We start from the raw sequence: 15,402 nt of genomic DNA, 5'->3' as shown, positions 1-15,402 counted from the left end.
GGGGACCCTTCCATTCCTTGGTGTTTGGGGACCCTTCCATTCCTTGGTGTTTGGGGCAGGTTTACCCACAGTGGCTTTCTAGGATGACAGAATCTCAGCCTCAGAGTCCGTCTCATCCCTCCTTCTTCCTCTCTCTGAGGGAGGCAGCATGTCATTATATTACACCTCCCCAGGCCTCAGTGTCCTGCTTGCTAAAATGAAGTGTCTTGGAGGGTCATTTCATTTCTGCATCTCTCTGATCCTGTGTTCTTCCCCTTGTGATTTTATACCAATCACTTCCCTTCTTGTGGCAGTTGAGCTCACCTCCCTCTAAGGTCTTCCTTGGCTCCCTTCAAGTCTCAGCTAAGATCCCACCACCTTTCCTCAGTGTGTTGTTGCTGGGGCTCTCTCTGTTGGTTATCTCCAATTCATCCTGACTATAGCTTGTTTGCACCTAGTGGTCTCCCCTGTTAAGACTGGGAGCTCTGGGGCGGTCAGGTAGCACAGCGAGTAAGAGCACCGGCTCCAGTGTTGAGAACACCTGGAGATCGAATCCCGGGCTCAGACACTTAGCACCCACCCAGAAACACCTGGCCGTGTAACCTTGAGCAAGTTACTTAACCCCAATTGCTTAGGGGCAGCCAGGTGGCTCAGCGAGTAAGAGCATCGGCTCGGGATGACCTGGATCAAATCCGGGCTCAGGTACTCAGCACCACACCCAGAAATAATAACTGGCCGTGTAACCTTGAGCAAGTTACTTAACCCCAATTGCTTTAAAAAAAAAAAAAGACTGGGAGCTCTGGGAGGGCAGGAATGGTTTTTCCCTGTCTTTGTATCTTCAGTGCCTGGCACACAATAGGGGCTTCCTAAATGCTTGTTGACTGACTGACTGTCCTCGCTCTAAATCTGTGAGCCTCTGATGAGATATGTTGTTCCAGGACTGGAGGGGACTCCCTAGACTCACATAGGGAACAGGTAGTTTTTAGGATGGAGGGATGAATCCAGGTGACTTTTGTAATCTTTAGATTTCATATCATGCTTGGAGACTATGACAGGAGAACTCTCTTCCAGCTTGTTTAGGCTTTCCCCTGAAGCCAGTCACAGAGAAGGAAATCTCTGTTGCCTTTAATGAGTTCTGAGTAAGAGGGAAATTCAAAGCAGCATCTCACTCTAAGATTTCTGTTGCCTTGACGACCAGAGGTGGTACCACAAACCTAGGGCTGCTTAATTTATCTCTGTTGGCCCTTTAAGTAAATTATTTGCATGAGATTCTCTCCATTTAACGCAACATGGGACAGCACAGATGTTGAGATCTAATAGGGATAAGTCTCAGAATCTTTGAATACATCTAAAAACTCCCCTAGTTCCTAAACTCAGTGATACAGGGAGAGAGATGGAGGAGGAGTGAGGAGGCAAGTATTCACACTACAAGGGTCCTGTGAATCTACAGTGTGACAGGGCAGCCAACAAAAGCAAACACTGAAACAAAAAAATAAAATAAATAAAAGGGGGCAGCTAGGTGGCCTTGGGCAAGTCACTTAACCCCAACTGCCCTCCAGAAAAAAAAGAGAAAACAAAAAACAAAAAAATAAAATAAATAAAAGGGGCAGCTAGGTGGCCTCGGGCAAGTCACTTACCCCCAACTGCCCTCCAAAAAAAGAGAAAACAAAAAACACAAAAAAACCAAAAGCAAACACTGAAACAAAAAAATAAAATAAATAAAAGGGGCAGCTAGGTGGCCTTGGGCAAGTCACTTAACCCCAACTGCCCTCCAGAAAAAAAAAAAAGAGAAAACAAAAAAACCAAAAGCAAACACTGACCAAGGCACTAGTGGGAGGTACGATTTCCAGCACGATGATGGCCACTGTTGCACTGTTCCCTGCTTTGGTCGAACCACACCTGGACTTCCCTTCTGGACTCCACATTTTAAGAAAGACATTAACCCTCTGGAGGGAGACCAGGTTGGTGAGCAGACTAGGTTCTACAGTATATGAGCACGTTGTAAGATGGGCAAAGGGTGTCTGGGGACTGGGCAAAAAAGAGCAAAGGGATGATTGTTATCTTCAAGGTTTTGAAGGGCTGTCCTATGGAAAAGGGACTGGATTCGTCATACTTGATAATGCTAGTGCCTTGGGGCAGCTGGGTGGTGCAGTGGATAGTGAGCCCAGGGCCTGGAGTCAGGAAGACCAGAGTTCAAATCCAGCCTCAGACACTTACTGGCTGTGTGACCCTGGGTGAGTCAGTTAACGACTATTTGCCTCAGTTTCCACATCTGTAAAACAGGGAACTCTATAACACCTCCCTCCCAGGGTTATGAGGATCAAATCAGATAAATATTTGTAAAGTGCTTAGCACAGAGTCCGACACACAGTAAAGACTGTATATGTGTTAGCTACTATTATTATTCTCTCAGCTGATTACTTCTTAGTCACCCTGCCAACATTCTTGTTCATATGTAGTGCTTTCCATAGTATTGGCCATATTGAGCTATGAACTTTTGAGAGCAGGGACAGGTTTTGTTTTTGTTTTTGGGGGGTTTTTTTGCTTTGTTTTTGGTTTTTTTGCCTTTCTTCCTACCCCAGAATCATATACGCTGCCTCGTATGGGGTGGGTATCTGCTCGTTGATGTGACTGACTGCTTGTCCGTGGAGGGCAGAGCAGTTGGGCAGAAGTCTCAGAATCAGTCAGATGTCAGGGAAGGTTTAGAACAGTGAGGGCTGTCCCAAGTGGAATCGGTGGGTTGCCTCAGCAGATAGTGAGTTCCCCATCACTGAAGGTCTTCAAGGAGATGCTGGAAGACCCCTCGTTGGGTCTGGGTGGTCTACAAAGGATTCTTCATTCAGATGTGGCTTGGACCTGATGGCCTCCAGAAGACCTTTACAACGTGGAGATCTGGGATTCCTTGGGGTACTTTGATTCCAGGCCTTCTTTGTGTTTCCTTTGTTTGTGTTTCTAATTAAGTCCTAGAAGCAGCCCCCTCCTGCTTTGGGGAGGCCCTGTTTCCCTCATTGGCATTCATGCCTTCCCCTATAGCTTCAAAAAGTGTTGCAGTCCTAATGAACCTCATTAAGTCCTGTTTGGAAGAAAAAAATACTCAGGAGATTATAATAATATCCCAAAAGTAACTTGTGGTCAGGAAGCCCTCTCTGATGGAGAACACACCGCCACCTTCCTTTCTGCGGCCTCCAAAGCAGAGTCTTGCTTCGCTCTTTGACAATTGCCACTGGCCAGGTTGGGGGAGAGGCCTGTGGCTCCATCACCCCCCCCCCCCCAACCATGTCCTTCTCTACTGGAGCTGTCGCAGGGCTTGTTCCGGGATAATGAACTGGGGGAGGAGAAACAGGGCAGGCACAGGGCATTGTTGGGCATTTTTGCAGTGGGAAGACAAAATAATTGAGGGAGGGCAGGGAGTCTTGATCTTGGAAAAAACCAAACAATTTGCTTAAATCCTTTCCTTAAATCATAACCTCCCTCACCTCCCACCCCCCCAAAAAGGCATCATCTGGGCAAGAAAGTTGTATGTCCTTTGCCAAAAGGAGAGGACCAGGTGGGTGTGTGGTTAAATGTTGATGGAAAGGTTAGTTTTACCTTGACATAACATGTCACCAGAAGGCTCCCAGGGAAAATCAGACATTGTCCCAATGGACCCTTCTGAACTGCCCTGAGAATCCCAGAATGTTAAAGCTTCTGTGTAGGACCTCTCAGGCTCACACTTGCTCACAAACTCTCACACACACACACACACACACACACACACACACACACACACATTTAAGGTGGGACCTCAACATTCTTCTGTGCTGAACTCTTCCCTTTTACAGATGAGGAAACTGAGGCCCTAAGAGAAGTGGCTTGCCGGGGGTTGAACAGGTAGTAAGTGGAGGTGCAGGATCCCCCCTTCCCCCAGGCCTTTCTCCTTCAAGTCCATCGCTCAGGTCAGGACAGCAGAGAAGTGAGCACTGACACTCAGGGGCCCCGGCAGGAAACAGATGGTGTCTAAGCACACATCCTTCCTCTGGGACCACCCCCAGAAGAGCCAAGGAATGTTTTCCACGAGACACAGAGAGAAGTCATTTGGAGGAAGTAGACAGGAGAGAGGGAGCAGCTTCAAACCAAGATTCATGGAATTATGAGCTACAAAAGGCAAAAGGTCTCTTAGAACAGAGAACACTGAATATCAGAGCTGAGCGGGCCCAGAACTAAGAAGGTCAGGATTAGAAGGAACATTAAAGGCTAGAATAGGGAATGTCAGAGGTGGGAGGGGCCTTAGAACAGGGGATGTCAGGGCTGTGAGGGGCCCTAGAACAGGGGATGTCAAGGCTGGGAGGGGCCTGAGAAGAGGGGATGTCAGGGCTGGGAGGGGCCTTAGAACAGGGGATGTCAGGGCTGGGAGGGGCCTTAGAGACTCTATGGCCCACCCTCTGAGTTTTACAGAGGAAGCTGTTAAAGGCCAGGAAGTTAATGCTTTAGCCTAGGTCACAGCCAGCTCTCAGCTAACCCCAACCTGGGGCGCAGGTGTCTAGGCTGCCAAGAAGGGAGGATCTTTCCAACCTGCTTTCCTTTACTCATTTGTACTTGACTGTGTGAATGGTTCTTCCCCCCACCTTCCCTCCCTGTTCCTCCCTGCCTACCTCCATCCAGGGAATGGAATGTGAGTCTTTAGATAAGCAGACATCCACAGCAGCCCCATCCAAATTGACTGGAGTGTGATGGATGGATGGATGCCAGGAGAGTGTCCCTGGCATCACCCCCTTCCCTTTTATAAGTAGTCCCAAGTATCAGCTTGGGAAGCATGGCCAGCTTGGAGAACCAGAGGCAGGCTGGGCTCTGGGCTTGGGCTCCCTAGCCATGGCTAGTGGCCATGAAGGAGCCGGCCTTGAGGACTCTTCATCCAGACTGGAAGCTGCTGGGGAATCTTGTCAGGAGCCCCAGGTTCTGATGGAGTCAGGAAGGGCCACCTGGAAGGATGCTTCCCCCAGAGGCATCTCTAGGCTGGTGGTCTCCAAGCTTGTCCAGCCCTTACCTCTCTCTGCACCACCAAGTGCCTTTCAGAGACTTCGACCTGGATGTCCTAGACTGCAGGGGTGGGGAACCTGTGGCCTTGAGGCCCTTTGACTGAAAGGGCCCCACTTGAGGCTGCAGGTTCCCGCTGCTGTTATAGTCTCTAAAGGCAACATGTTCAAAAGTGAATGAATCTTTGTCTCTGCCTCCCGCTTCTCGCCTTCCCTGTTACCGCCAAGAGCGCCGCCATCTTCCCAGTACTCCAGGCTCACGCCCAGGCATCCTCTTCACTCTCACCCCAGGTCCAATCATTTGTCAGTTCCTGCCAGTTTTGCCTTTATAGCATCTCTGCTAGACTGCCCTTCCCACCCCTCAGGCTGCTATCAGCTGGTGCAGGGGCCTCCTACCTGGGCTATTGCTGTAGCCTACTGGGGGGGAGAGGGGAGTCAGCCTGCCTTCTGTCCCATCTGTCTGTCCTCCGTTCAGCTTATAAAGGGAGCACCCTCATCCTGTTAACTTCGATGGCTCCCTAGCACCCCCAGGATCAAATACAAAATCACAGTCCTCTGGCATTCAGAGCCCTTACCAAGCTGGCCCCCTCTCCCTCCCCTTTCTAGCCTTCTTGCTGCTGGCTTTTCCCTGATACCTGGCATCTCCTGACTGAACGTTGTCTCTGGTTGGCTGATGCTCTCCCTCCAGCTCTGACCCCCAGGCTGGCTCACTAAAGCCCCACCTTCTATGGGAAGCCTTCCCTGCCCCTGCCCCCCTCATTATAGCACCTTCCTCTGTGGCTGTGCTGCATGCAGCTCAGTTTAGATATATTTGTTTGCTTGTTGGCTCCTCCATTAGATTGTAACAGCCTTGAAGGCAGGGACGAGCCTTTACCTTTCTTTGTATTTCCAGGGCTTAGTACAGTGCCTGGCATATAAGAGGTGCTTAATAAATGCTAACTGACTGACAGGGCATAGTAGTGGAAGGAACCTTAGAACAGCAGATGTCAGAGCTGGGAGGGGCCTTAGAACAGGGAATGTCAGGTGGGAGGGGCCTTAGAACAGGGGATGTCAGAGCTGGGAGGGGCCTTAGAACAGTGAATGTCAGAGCTAGGAGGGACCTCAGAATAGGGCATGTCAAGGCTGGGAGGCGCCTTAGAACAGGGAATGTCAGAGGTGAGAGGGGCCTTAGAACAGAGAATGTCAGAGCTTCCTATTAGTACATTATAGGTCCTCAATAAATGCTTGGAGGGACCTTTGAGACCTTTAATCCAAATGGGTTCCCAGGCCCTAGACCACACAGCAAATCCATCCCCTCTAGGATCCTGACAAGCTGTCTCTTCTTCCAGCAATGGTGTTAGCTCTCAGATGGGCCAGAGATGGCTCACAGGCATCCAAGCCTGGCACTGGTGGGTGGCACGGCCTCAGCGATCGATGGGCCTATCTTGGAGCACTTTGTGCCTAGTTAATGTTTGTTAAATGTTTGCAGGCTGTGGGACCCACTTGTGGTTTGGGAAGCCTGCTGGGGAGGGCGTGCACCATTGGCCTTCCCAGAATCCTTGGTCATTGTGCTTGATCACATGCTTATTAACCTTTATGGGAGCTAAGCCAGAGAATGAGTAGATTATATTTTTATTTATCTATATTTTTACAATGACGCTTTTGAATAGCTTTCCTGTAAGTCCAAGGCTATCAGGAGGGAGGGAGGGAGTAGAAATGCACAGAGAGGAAAAAGAAGCCCTTGATGTGTAGATGTGGTCACCTGCCCTTATGGATGTATTCAGAGTCAGAGAACCTGAGTTCAAATCTTACCTCCATTCATGGGCAAATCACGTCTCCCTAACGCTCAGTTTTCCCCTCTGTAAAACAAGGGACTTGGAGAAATGGTCCCTAAGATCCTTGCCCATTCTAAGTCACCCCCCTGAAGGGGGAAGGATGGTGAGTGCCATCAGAGCAGACCACAAGGTGAAGACAAGATAACAATCGGCCTGCATTTATTAAGCACCTACTGTATGACAGGCTTTACAATTATGGTCTCATTTGGCGTGGAGGAGAGGAAGGAGTGCATTCCAGGCTTGATGGGCAGCCAGTATGTGATGGTACCGAAGAATTAAGTGAATTGTAGAATGAGGCTGAGAAGGGCTTCAGCTGCCAGTGGAGGGATTTCAATAATAGGCCGTAGGAACTGGACCTGTGGATTTTACTGGTCTAGGGAGCTCCCACATGCAGAGCCTCCCTCTACTAATGCAAGTTGGCACCTCCTTGGCAAGTCAGTGACTTAGAAAGTTCCTTGGATTACTGAGAAATTTAAATTAATTTTTCAGACTTTCGTGGCTAGTAAATGGACTTGAACCCAGGCCACACTAACTGGCACATATATAATGCTTTAAAGTTTGCCCATAAGAGACACAGGGAACTGTGTCTGGCCTCAGTCACCTCCATGACCCAGCCTGGGCTCTGTGCAGAGGAGGAGCCTAATCATTAATGCTGAATTGAATGAACCCTGCTCTCTTGATTCCCAAGAGTAGTACTCTTTCTGCTAGATCAATTAAAAATGAATTTAAAATAGAGAAGGTGTAAGGACTAACACCTTCTGATGGCTCCACTCAAGCTGCCTTTGGTAGACTCCGCACTCAGCTCTCCCATCATAAAGACCGTAAAGAAATGGGTGGAAAAGCTTTTCCTGGCTTCCCTTGGTTTCTGTTCCATAGTGAAGACCCCCCCCCAGTGTGAAGCGCCTGGTTTTCCTGCCTCTCCATGGTCTGAGAACATTATCAGCTTGGATCTCCCCAGATTGTCAGTGCTCTCTGCTCCCAGAAGAACCATGACTCTGGGGTCCAGGGCCTTGAGTTTGAGTCCTTTCTGTGGTTCTTACTGGGGGAAATCATCCCATTTGGTTGGTTTTCACCTCTCTAAAATGAGGGTGGTTGGTCTAGAGCATGGGTGGGGAACTGTGGCCTTCTAGGTCCTTGGGTGCAGCCTTTTGACCGAGTCTAAGTTTTACAGAAGAAATCCTTTTATGAAGGGGATTTATTCTGTGAAGTGTGAATTTAGTCAGTGGGCCGTCCTTGGGGACCTAGAGGGCCACATGTGGCCTCGAGGCTGCAGGGTCCCCAACCCTGGAAAGCCTGAAGGCCATTTCCAGCTCTCATTTCTCAGGTACCCTGGATCTGGGAGGAAGCAGAGTTCCCTGGGTAGAGTGCTGGACCTAAGAATCAGGAAGAGAGGGATCAGATGCCATTCCAGACATCCGTTAACTGCATGTGACTCTGGCCCTCATTTATAAAGGGGAACTCTTACTAACTCTCACCACCCAGGGTTGTTTTGAGGGTCAGATAAGATAACATATGTAGAACATTTTGCAGACCTCAAAGCATCATATAAATAATAAGAAGAACCAATATTAATTATGAATCACCATAACTCATTATTATATCATTAAAATAACCTCAGTAATTAATACTATTATTAATAATAATACCTGCTATTGGCAGATGGGTGTCATAGAGTATAGAGCACTGGACTTGAGTTCAAATCCTGCCTCAGACACTTCCTAGCTGTGTGACCCTGGGCAAGTCACTTCTTCTCTGCCTCAGTTTCCTCATCTGTAAAATGGGAATTCTAATATGCCTTCCTCCCAGGGTTATGAGGATCATTCAATGTTTATTATGTGCTTTGCAAATCTTCCCACTCCCACAGCCCATGTTTGAAAATCCCTCCCCATTCTGTGTTCTAGGGGGTTGTCTAGCCCTGACATTTTACATTCTGTGGTTTCTTTAGAGAACATGGCTTCTCTGATTAAGTTGCCAAAAGCAGCCACATCCCGGAAAAAGAGACTGTGGAACAGGCTGGTGTTTCCCAATAGTGATTGAAGGGACAGCCCTGGAGCAAACACGCCCTGTCTCCTCAGTGGAGGAAAGTGGAAGCCTTTCCTTGTAGGCCCTAGACCTGCGCTCCCCTGTAGGGGTGTGTGTGTGTTGGTGCATGTATGCCTGTATGTATCTGTGAGTGTGTATGTGTATGAGCATGTGTGTTTGTGTGAGTATGTGTGGGTGTGTGCACATGTGTATATATGTGTAACATGTATGTGCTTGTGTGTGTCAGTGTGTGTGTATGTGAGTGTGTGTGGGGGGGGCATTTTAAATGTTTGGAAACGCCTCTGGCCCAGGGACACACGTGCTCAGTGCGTCCTTCTGCCTGTGTCCGTGGGTGCTGCAGCTCCAAGGCTGTATCAGGTGTCCAGCTTCTGGGAGACCTTTAAGGATGGGAGTGGGCGTCCTTGCCCAGCTTCCCACCATCTTCCCCTGGGGTCCAGGCCTCGGCCTCTGCTGGAGTGGAAGACGTTCCGTGTACGGAGTGATAAGGCAGTGGGTTGGGTTTTGGCTGGTTCTCCCCAGATTTCGTTTCCAGATACCATTGTTTCTGAGGGTAATTAAGGCCCGTTTCCCTCAGTTTTCAGGGAATGGGCAATAATGACGAGGCTTTAGGTAGGCCCCCAGTCCTGGCCTGGGCTTGTAAATAGCTGCCACGGCTCCACCAGATAAGGCAAGAGCAGGTTATTGTTTTGGGAGGCAGCCTTCCTCCCAGCCACCATGGGAATGGGGAAAGAGGGAGGAGGAGGAGGAGGAGGGCTGGCCCGGGAACCCATGTTCCTGGCCTAGCTGACAGAATTGAATTGTGTGACCCTGGCCAAGTCCTGTTCCTCCTCCACACATGCATTAAGGTGGGGTGGCTGGGTGGTGCAGTGGCTAGAGCATTGGACCTGTGATCAGGAAGACTTGAGTTCAAAACCTGGTCTCAGATACTTCCTGGCTGTGTGACTCTGAGCAAGTCACTTAACCACTGCTTGCCTCAGTTTCCCCTGTACAGTGGGACTAATGATAACACATACCTCCCAGGGTTGTTGTGAGCATCCAATGTAATGTTAAAGCACTTAGCACACAGTGCCTGGCACCTAAGTGCTTGTGACTACTGGCTGTTATTATTGTTTTTATTGTGGGATCACAGAATAGGTTAGGTCGCGCCTCGTCTTACTCCCTTTGCGGCCGTGGGCAAATCTAACCTCCTTGGGCCTCAGTTTCCTCATCTGTAAAATAGGGAGGTTGGATTAGGTGGATTCTGAGGCCCCTTCTTAAGATCTCAGGGATCCACACTGCCATTCATTTCAGCGTCCAGGGTGTACAAAGCACGGTGCTTTGCATTGGGATTACAGAGATAAAAATGGAAAGCTCCTTCCCTGCGCCATGGTCATCCAGCCTCCCCTCCCTGCCCTCCCACTCCAATTCTGCCCAGAGCCCTGTTGGTTGGGAAGGTCCTCGGTCTGTTTCAGAATGTGAACTCCTGGAGGGTGAAGTGGTTTTAGGCTTTGCATCTGTCTCCTCTGGCTCTCCCTCTGTCCCCTTCTGTCTGTCTGTCTGTCTCTCTGTCACTCTCTGTCTCTCTCTATCTCCCTCTGTCTCCTTTTCTCTCTGTCTCTCTCTGTCTCTCTTTCTCTGTCTTTCTCTGTCACTTTCTCTGTCTCTCTGTCTCTGATCATCTGACATGATGACTTCTGTCCTCGCGCTGCTCCATGTCCTGTGTCTTGGGCCCATCTGATCTCAGCTCTCTTCCCCCCCCACACACACACCATGTTTTCTTCTTCATGCCTGTTTCCCCCCACCAGCTTTTCTCTGTGTCTTGATGGTCCTTCACCCACCTGGGCGTCTGCCTGGGCCCTGAGGTGAGTGGACTGGAGGAGACTCAATGGTCGCTCCCGGTCCTCCCAGCAGGCATCCAGCTCTCTGGCTCCTCTGGGCATGTGGCCCGGCCCCTGCTCTCCTCAGTGACCTGGATCTGTAAAGGGCTTAGTGAATGCCTGGCACATAGTAGGTGCTTAATAAATGACTCTTCCCTCCCCCACCTCACTGTGTCCCTGTTCAAGGACTGTTTCTTGTTCCCCTAAGCCTCCTCCACTGCCCTAGTTCTGCTTCGTGGCTTCTCTGAATCTTAGTTTCTTCATCCATAAAATGGGGCTAATGATTAACCATTATGTACCTTTGCTTGTGTCACAGGATTGTAATAAGGCACAAATAAGATAATTGTGTAAAATGGTTTACAAACCTTAAAGGCCACATGGAAATATCAGTGACAACAGGAACAGTAACAGTGACAGCAGTGATGATAGGGGTTTTTGGAGAGGCTGCATGGGGTGGTGGGAAGACCATTGTGCTGGGAGTCCCAGCCCTGACATCCTCTGTTCTAAGTCCTCTCCCAGCTCTGACATCCCCTGTTCTAATGCCCCTCCCAGCCCTGACATCCCCTGTTCTAATGCCCCTCCCAGTTCTGACATCCTCAGTTCTAAGCTCCCTCCCAGCCCTGACATCCCCTGTTCTCAGGCCCCTCCCAGCCCTGCCATCCCCTGTTCTAAGCCCCCTCCCAGACCTGCCATCCCCTGTTCTAAGGCCCCTCCCAGCCCTGACATCCCCTGTTCTGAGGGCCTTCCTCTCTGGTCCTGGGTCTCCCTCTCCCCTCCAGTGGCTTTCCCAGCTGTCCGCCGCACGTGCCATCCCCCCCAGAGAAGGGTTAAACGCACCGGGCTGAGCCCACGTGATCTGTGCAAACTCTGAATCATCGCAATCTCTCAGTGAAACTCTTGCCTGCCCAGGCAGTCGGCAGATGCTGTTCCCGGGGTTGCCATGGCAACCTCTGCCTGTGCAGTAATCAAGCCCAGCCGCAGCTCCTTCCTTCCTCAGGCAGACCTTTGCTGCTGCTGCGGCTGCTTCACCTAGTTCATTGTTTTCTCCTGAGTGGGAGGAGGAGGAAAGGAGGGAGGGCAGGCAGGCGGTGAGCAGGCAGGAGAGGAATGAGGGAGCCCATGTTAAAGCTTTGGAGGCAGCAGCTCTGAGCCTCTCCCAGCTGCCAGATATTCAGGGAAAATGCCAGAGATTGGCACGTCGGGACTGCCAGAGTGCGTTCTGTATGTATTTCTCTCTTAGCTATGCATGCATGTCTGGGAATAAATCTCTGGCTGCTTCTCTACCAGGGATCGTCAGGGTGGCTGAGAGAAGAGGGTGCTGGGAAAAGCCACATTGACAAGTGTCTCGAAACTCCCAGGCAGAGAAGGGAGCTGCCTGCCTCCCATCCCCTCTGCATTCCTCAGCCATGAAGCCCCTCTCCAAGCCCAGAGTCTGATGTCATCTAGGACACCGTTGGGCCACAAGGAGCTGTCCCCTCCCCGTCCGGCTCCGTGCTGCCCAAGTCCCTTGGGGACCTCTCTGCCTCCGGAAATGAACCGCTTTTGGAGCCAGGGAAAGACCCGGTGAGATCCAGTCTCCCGGACGACAGGCGCCAGGGTGGTCTCCCTTGGGAAGAAGCGAGCTTGGGCTGATCACTCGTGGAAACATTCCAGTGAAAGGATCGTGGGGGGCTGCCTCTGGAACTTTGAATAAACACGGAACGTGCCTCTCCCCTCCCCTGGCCCCTGGAACATGAGCTCCTTGCAGCTGCTAACAGACTCACGGGGGCAGCATACGTAGGCACAGCCGTTCCTTTTACCTGTGGGATCGGGAGAAAGTGAAAAGGCACCAGCAAATCTCAGCTCTCGGGCGACTGTCATGTTTAGGAATGAAGCCTGCTGCTTGAGCCTGGCTCCCCTGCCTGTCCAGATGGTCAGCCACACATCTGAGCTCTCTTTTTCAGTCAGGCTTTTGGGTCTTTGGGAATCGAATGGTCAACGAGAAGAAAACATGCCAACTCTGTGACCTGGGGGCAATGCTGCCTGAGCCCTCTGGGGACCCTCTTTGCCAATTGCCTTCTGTGTAGCTCATGGATTTATTCTGAGGAGACTTTTCCCAAAGACCCTCGGATGTGTTAGTTTCCTTGGAGAAAGACCAAAGCAAGAAGAAGGAGGGGGCTAGTGAGCGTCACCCAAGTGAAGCAGAAAGGTGGGGCACTGGCTTCACTCTGGTTTATAATTTTTTGACCTCCGCTTCCCCTGTCCCCATGGATTACCTCGGAGACAAACTGACGGTGGCCCAGAGCCATATGACCCAGTGGATGGGGACCGTACGGCGCTCCTTCCAGGAGGCACTGAACTTGGTGACTACGGCTGTGGCTCACGAGCGGACTAGCGGCGAGGGCCCCAGCCGGACCCCCTTCAAGCGGACGGCTTCGTTCCGACACTTCGCATCCCGAAGTCGGGAGTCCTTCCGAAGGTTCTCTGTCCGAAGCCAACAAAGGTTCTCTTCGCTGAGGAAGAGGCAGGCCAGCTCAGAACCCCCCGACCTTGTAAGCTTTTCCTTCCTTCCCAGAGACAACTCCCAAGGAAAGCTGAAGCCTATAGAGTGGGGCAGTGGCTTTTCAGAAAGTTAGATGAGGAAAATACCCAGTGACTTCCTTTTCCCTTGGGGTGGTGTGAAGGCCAGTGTGTTGGGATACATAGTAATTTTCCTTCCTAGTGGAAATAAATCAGATCTTAGGGCAATTGACCCAGGGTTTAAACCCAACTTCTTCACCTTTCTGAATCATGGACCCCTTTGGTAGATGGTTTAGTGAAGCTAAGGGACCCCTTCTCAGAACAATATTTTTAAATGCATAAAATGAAATATATGGGATTAAAAAGGAAACTGATTGCATTGAAAAAGTTATCCAGATACTATTTTTAAAAGCTCAAGTTCATGGACCCCAGGTTAATGAACTCTGGTTTAAACCCTGTCCAAAGGAGAGCATGTTATCTACATGTCATATGGTCCATAGGACCATAGATGTCAATGGGTCAGGGACTCAGACATCCTCTGGTATAGCCCCTTTGTCTTAGGCATGGGGAAATTGAAGCCGACAAAGTGAAGCCAATTGTCTGAGGATATATGGCCAAGCATTTCATAACTAGTGTGCGCTTCCTGTCCCATGCTCATAAGACAGGATCCCTGGGCTCCTGCCTCGTGCCATGCCCTGGATGAAGCAGGGGGAGCCATGTTCTAGGGATGCCCATGTCTTGGAACCATTCCTTGGTTTAAGGAAAGAAAGATTGGCCTAGTTCAATCCAGTTCCGTTTAAGAGGCATTGATTAAGTACTTCTTGGGCGCTGGTGATACAGAAACAAAATGAAACCCCAGACCTGCCCTCAATCGGTTTATAGTCTACAGGGGTGGGATGGGAATGGGGGAGGATATTTTTCTCCTTTAGAATATAAGCTTGTGGGTAGGAATTGTTTCGTTCTTTGTCTTTGATTAGATGTAAGCTCTTTGAGTCTGGTTAGAGGCTGCTGGTGGTACAGCATATAGATTACTGACTTGGGGTCAGGAAGACCTGAGTTCAAATCTGGTCTCAGATATGTGTGACCCTGGACAAGTCATTTAACCCCATTTGCCTCAGTTTCCTCAAATGTAAAATGGGGGTAATGATAGCACTTTTCAAGGTTGTGCCTGGTGCATAATATAGTAGGTGTTATATATAAATACTTTTCCCTTCCTTTAAGGGTAGGGGTGGGGTTTTTTTGTCTTTGTGTGTTCCTAATACATGGTACATAGTAGGCATTTAATAAGTACAAGCTGATTGTTTGTGGACAGATAAATTCAAGTAGAGAAATGGGAGGAGGGAGGAAAGAGCAGGGGAGAAAAAGAGAGAGAAAGGAGAGAGGTGTGTAAGGGAAGGAAGTCCCTAGCCACTAACCAGGTCTTACTCTTTTCTCAGTTGGCTCTTAGCACTGCAGGACCCAAAGGTCAGCATCTTGGTAGAATGATTTGCCACTTGGAACCTCTGCTTTTCTTCTGGAAGTCAGAGGACTGCAATAGATTATTGTAGGATTGTAAGATTTAGAGCCAAGAAGACCTGAAGGGACCTTGAAGTCAAGCCATCTTATTTTACAGATGAAGAAAAAATGGAGGGCCAGAGAAGGGGAAGGGACTTGGCCAAGGTCACAAAGATAGTAACAGAGCTAGAATTTGAGGATACCCCTTTCCTCCAACTCAGGCAGTTTCTGTACCCCCCTTCTTTTCCTTGATGCCTGTTACCTTTTCATCTGCCAGGAGTTAGGACTTGCCTTAGCTCTGAGCAGGGGAGCCTCAGGGGCACCTGGATTCCTGCCCAGGCTCTTCTGCTTATGAGCCATGTGACTTTGGCTAAGTCAGCTAAACTCTCTGAGCTTCCATTTCCTCCTCTGTAAAATGGGGATAAGAATTCCTTCCTCTGCCTACTGCCTTGTTTAGTGATAGCCTTGGCTTGAAGCAGTTTCAATGAGGGCAGGGACAAGCTCACATCTTTTATTATTCTCTCTAGCAGTAGTGCCTGGTATACAGTGGGAGCTTAATCAATGCCGGTTGTGTTATTGACTGCTCTTCCATCTAAGATTATGGAATTTCACAGCTGTAGAACAGAGGATGTCAGAGATGGGAGGGGCCTTAGAACAGGGGATGTCAGAGCTGGGAGGGACCTTAGAACAGGGAATGTCAGAGCT

General features: G+C 49.8%; 2 protein-coding genes across 9 annotated transcripts in view; both read left to right on the top strand.

Moving 5' to 3' along the window:
* Positions 1-15,402, top strand: part of GRK3 (G protein-coupled receptor kinase 3) — a 462,068-nt gene that overhangs the window by 50,820 nt on the left and 395,846 nt on the right. The gene's annotated exons all lie outside the window — the stretch shown is intronic.
* Positions 1-15,402, top strand: part of KIAA1671 (KIAA1671 ortholog) — a 222,620-nt gene that overhangs the window by 139,325 nt on the left and 67,893 nt on the right. The window contains exon 1 of one of the 8 annotated variants that reach the window (XM_069081790.1): positions 11,603-13,235. The exons of the other annotated variants lie outside the window; for them this stretch is intronic. Coding sequence (XP_068937891.1) covers positions 12,951-13,235 — 285 coding nt within the window. The 5' untranslated portion in view covers positions 11,603-12,950. Of the gene's footprint in view, positions 1-11,602; positions 13,236-15,402 lie in introns of those variants that run through there. 8 annotated transcript variants of the gene reach the window in all.

Source organism: Petaurus breviceps, unplaced genomic scaffold (genome assembly GCF_028583685.1).
Source record: "Petaurus breviceps papuanus isolate PSGF00001 unplaced genomic scaffold, PetGlider_PUasm1.0 99, whole genome shotgun sequence".
Lineage (NCBI taxonomy): Eukaryota > Metazoa > Chordata > Mammalia > Diprotodontia > Petauridae > Petaurus > Petaurus breviceps.
This window is presented reverse-complemented; position numbering and strand designations above follow the sequence as displayed.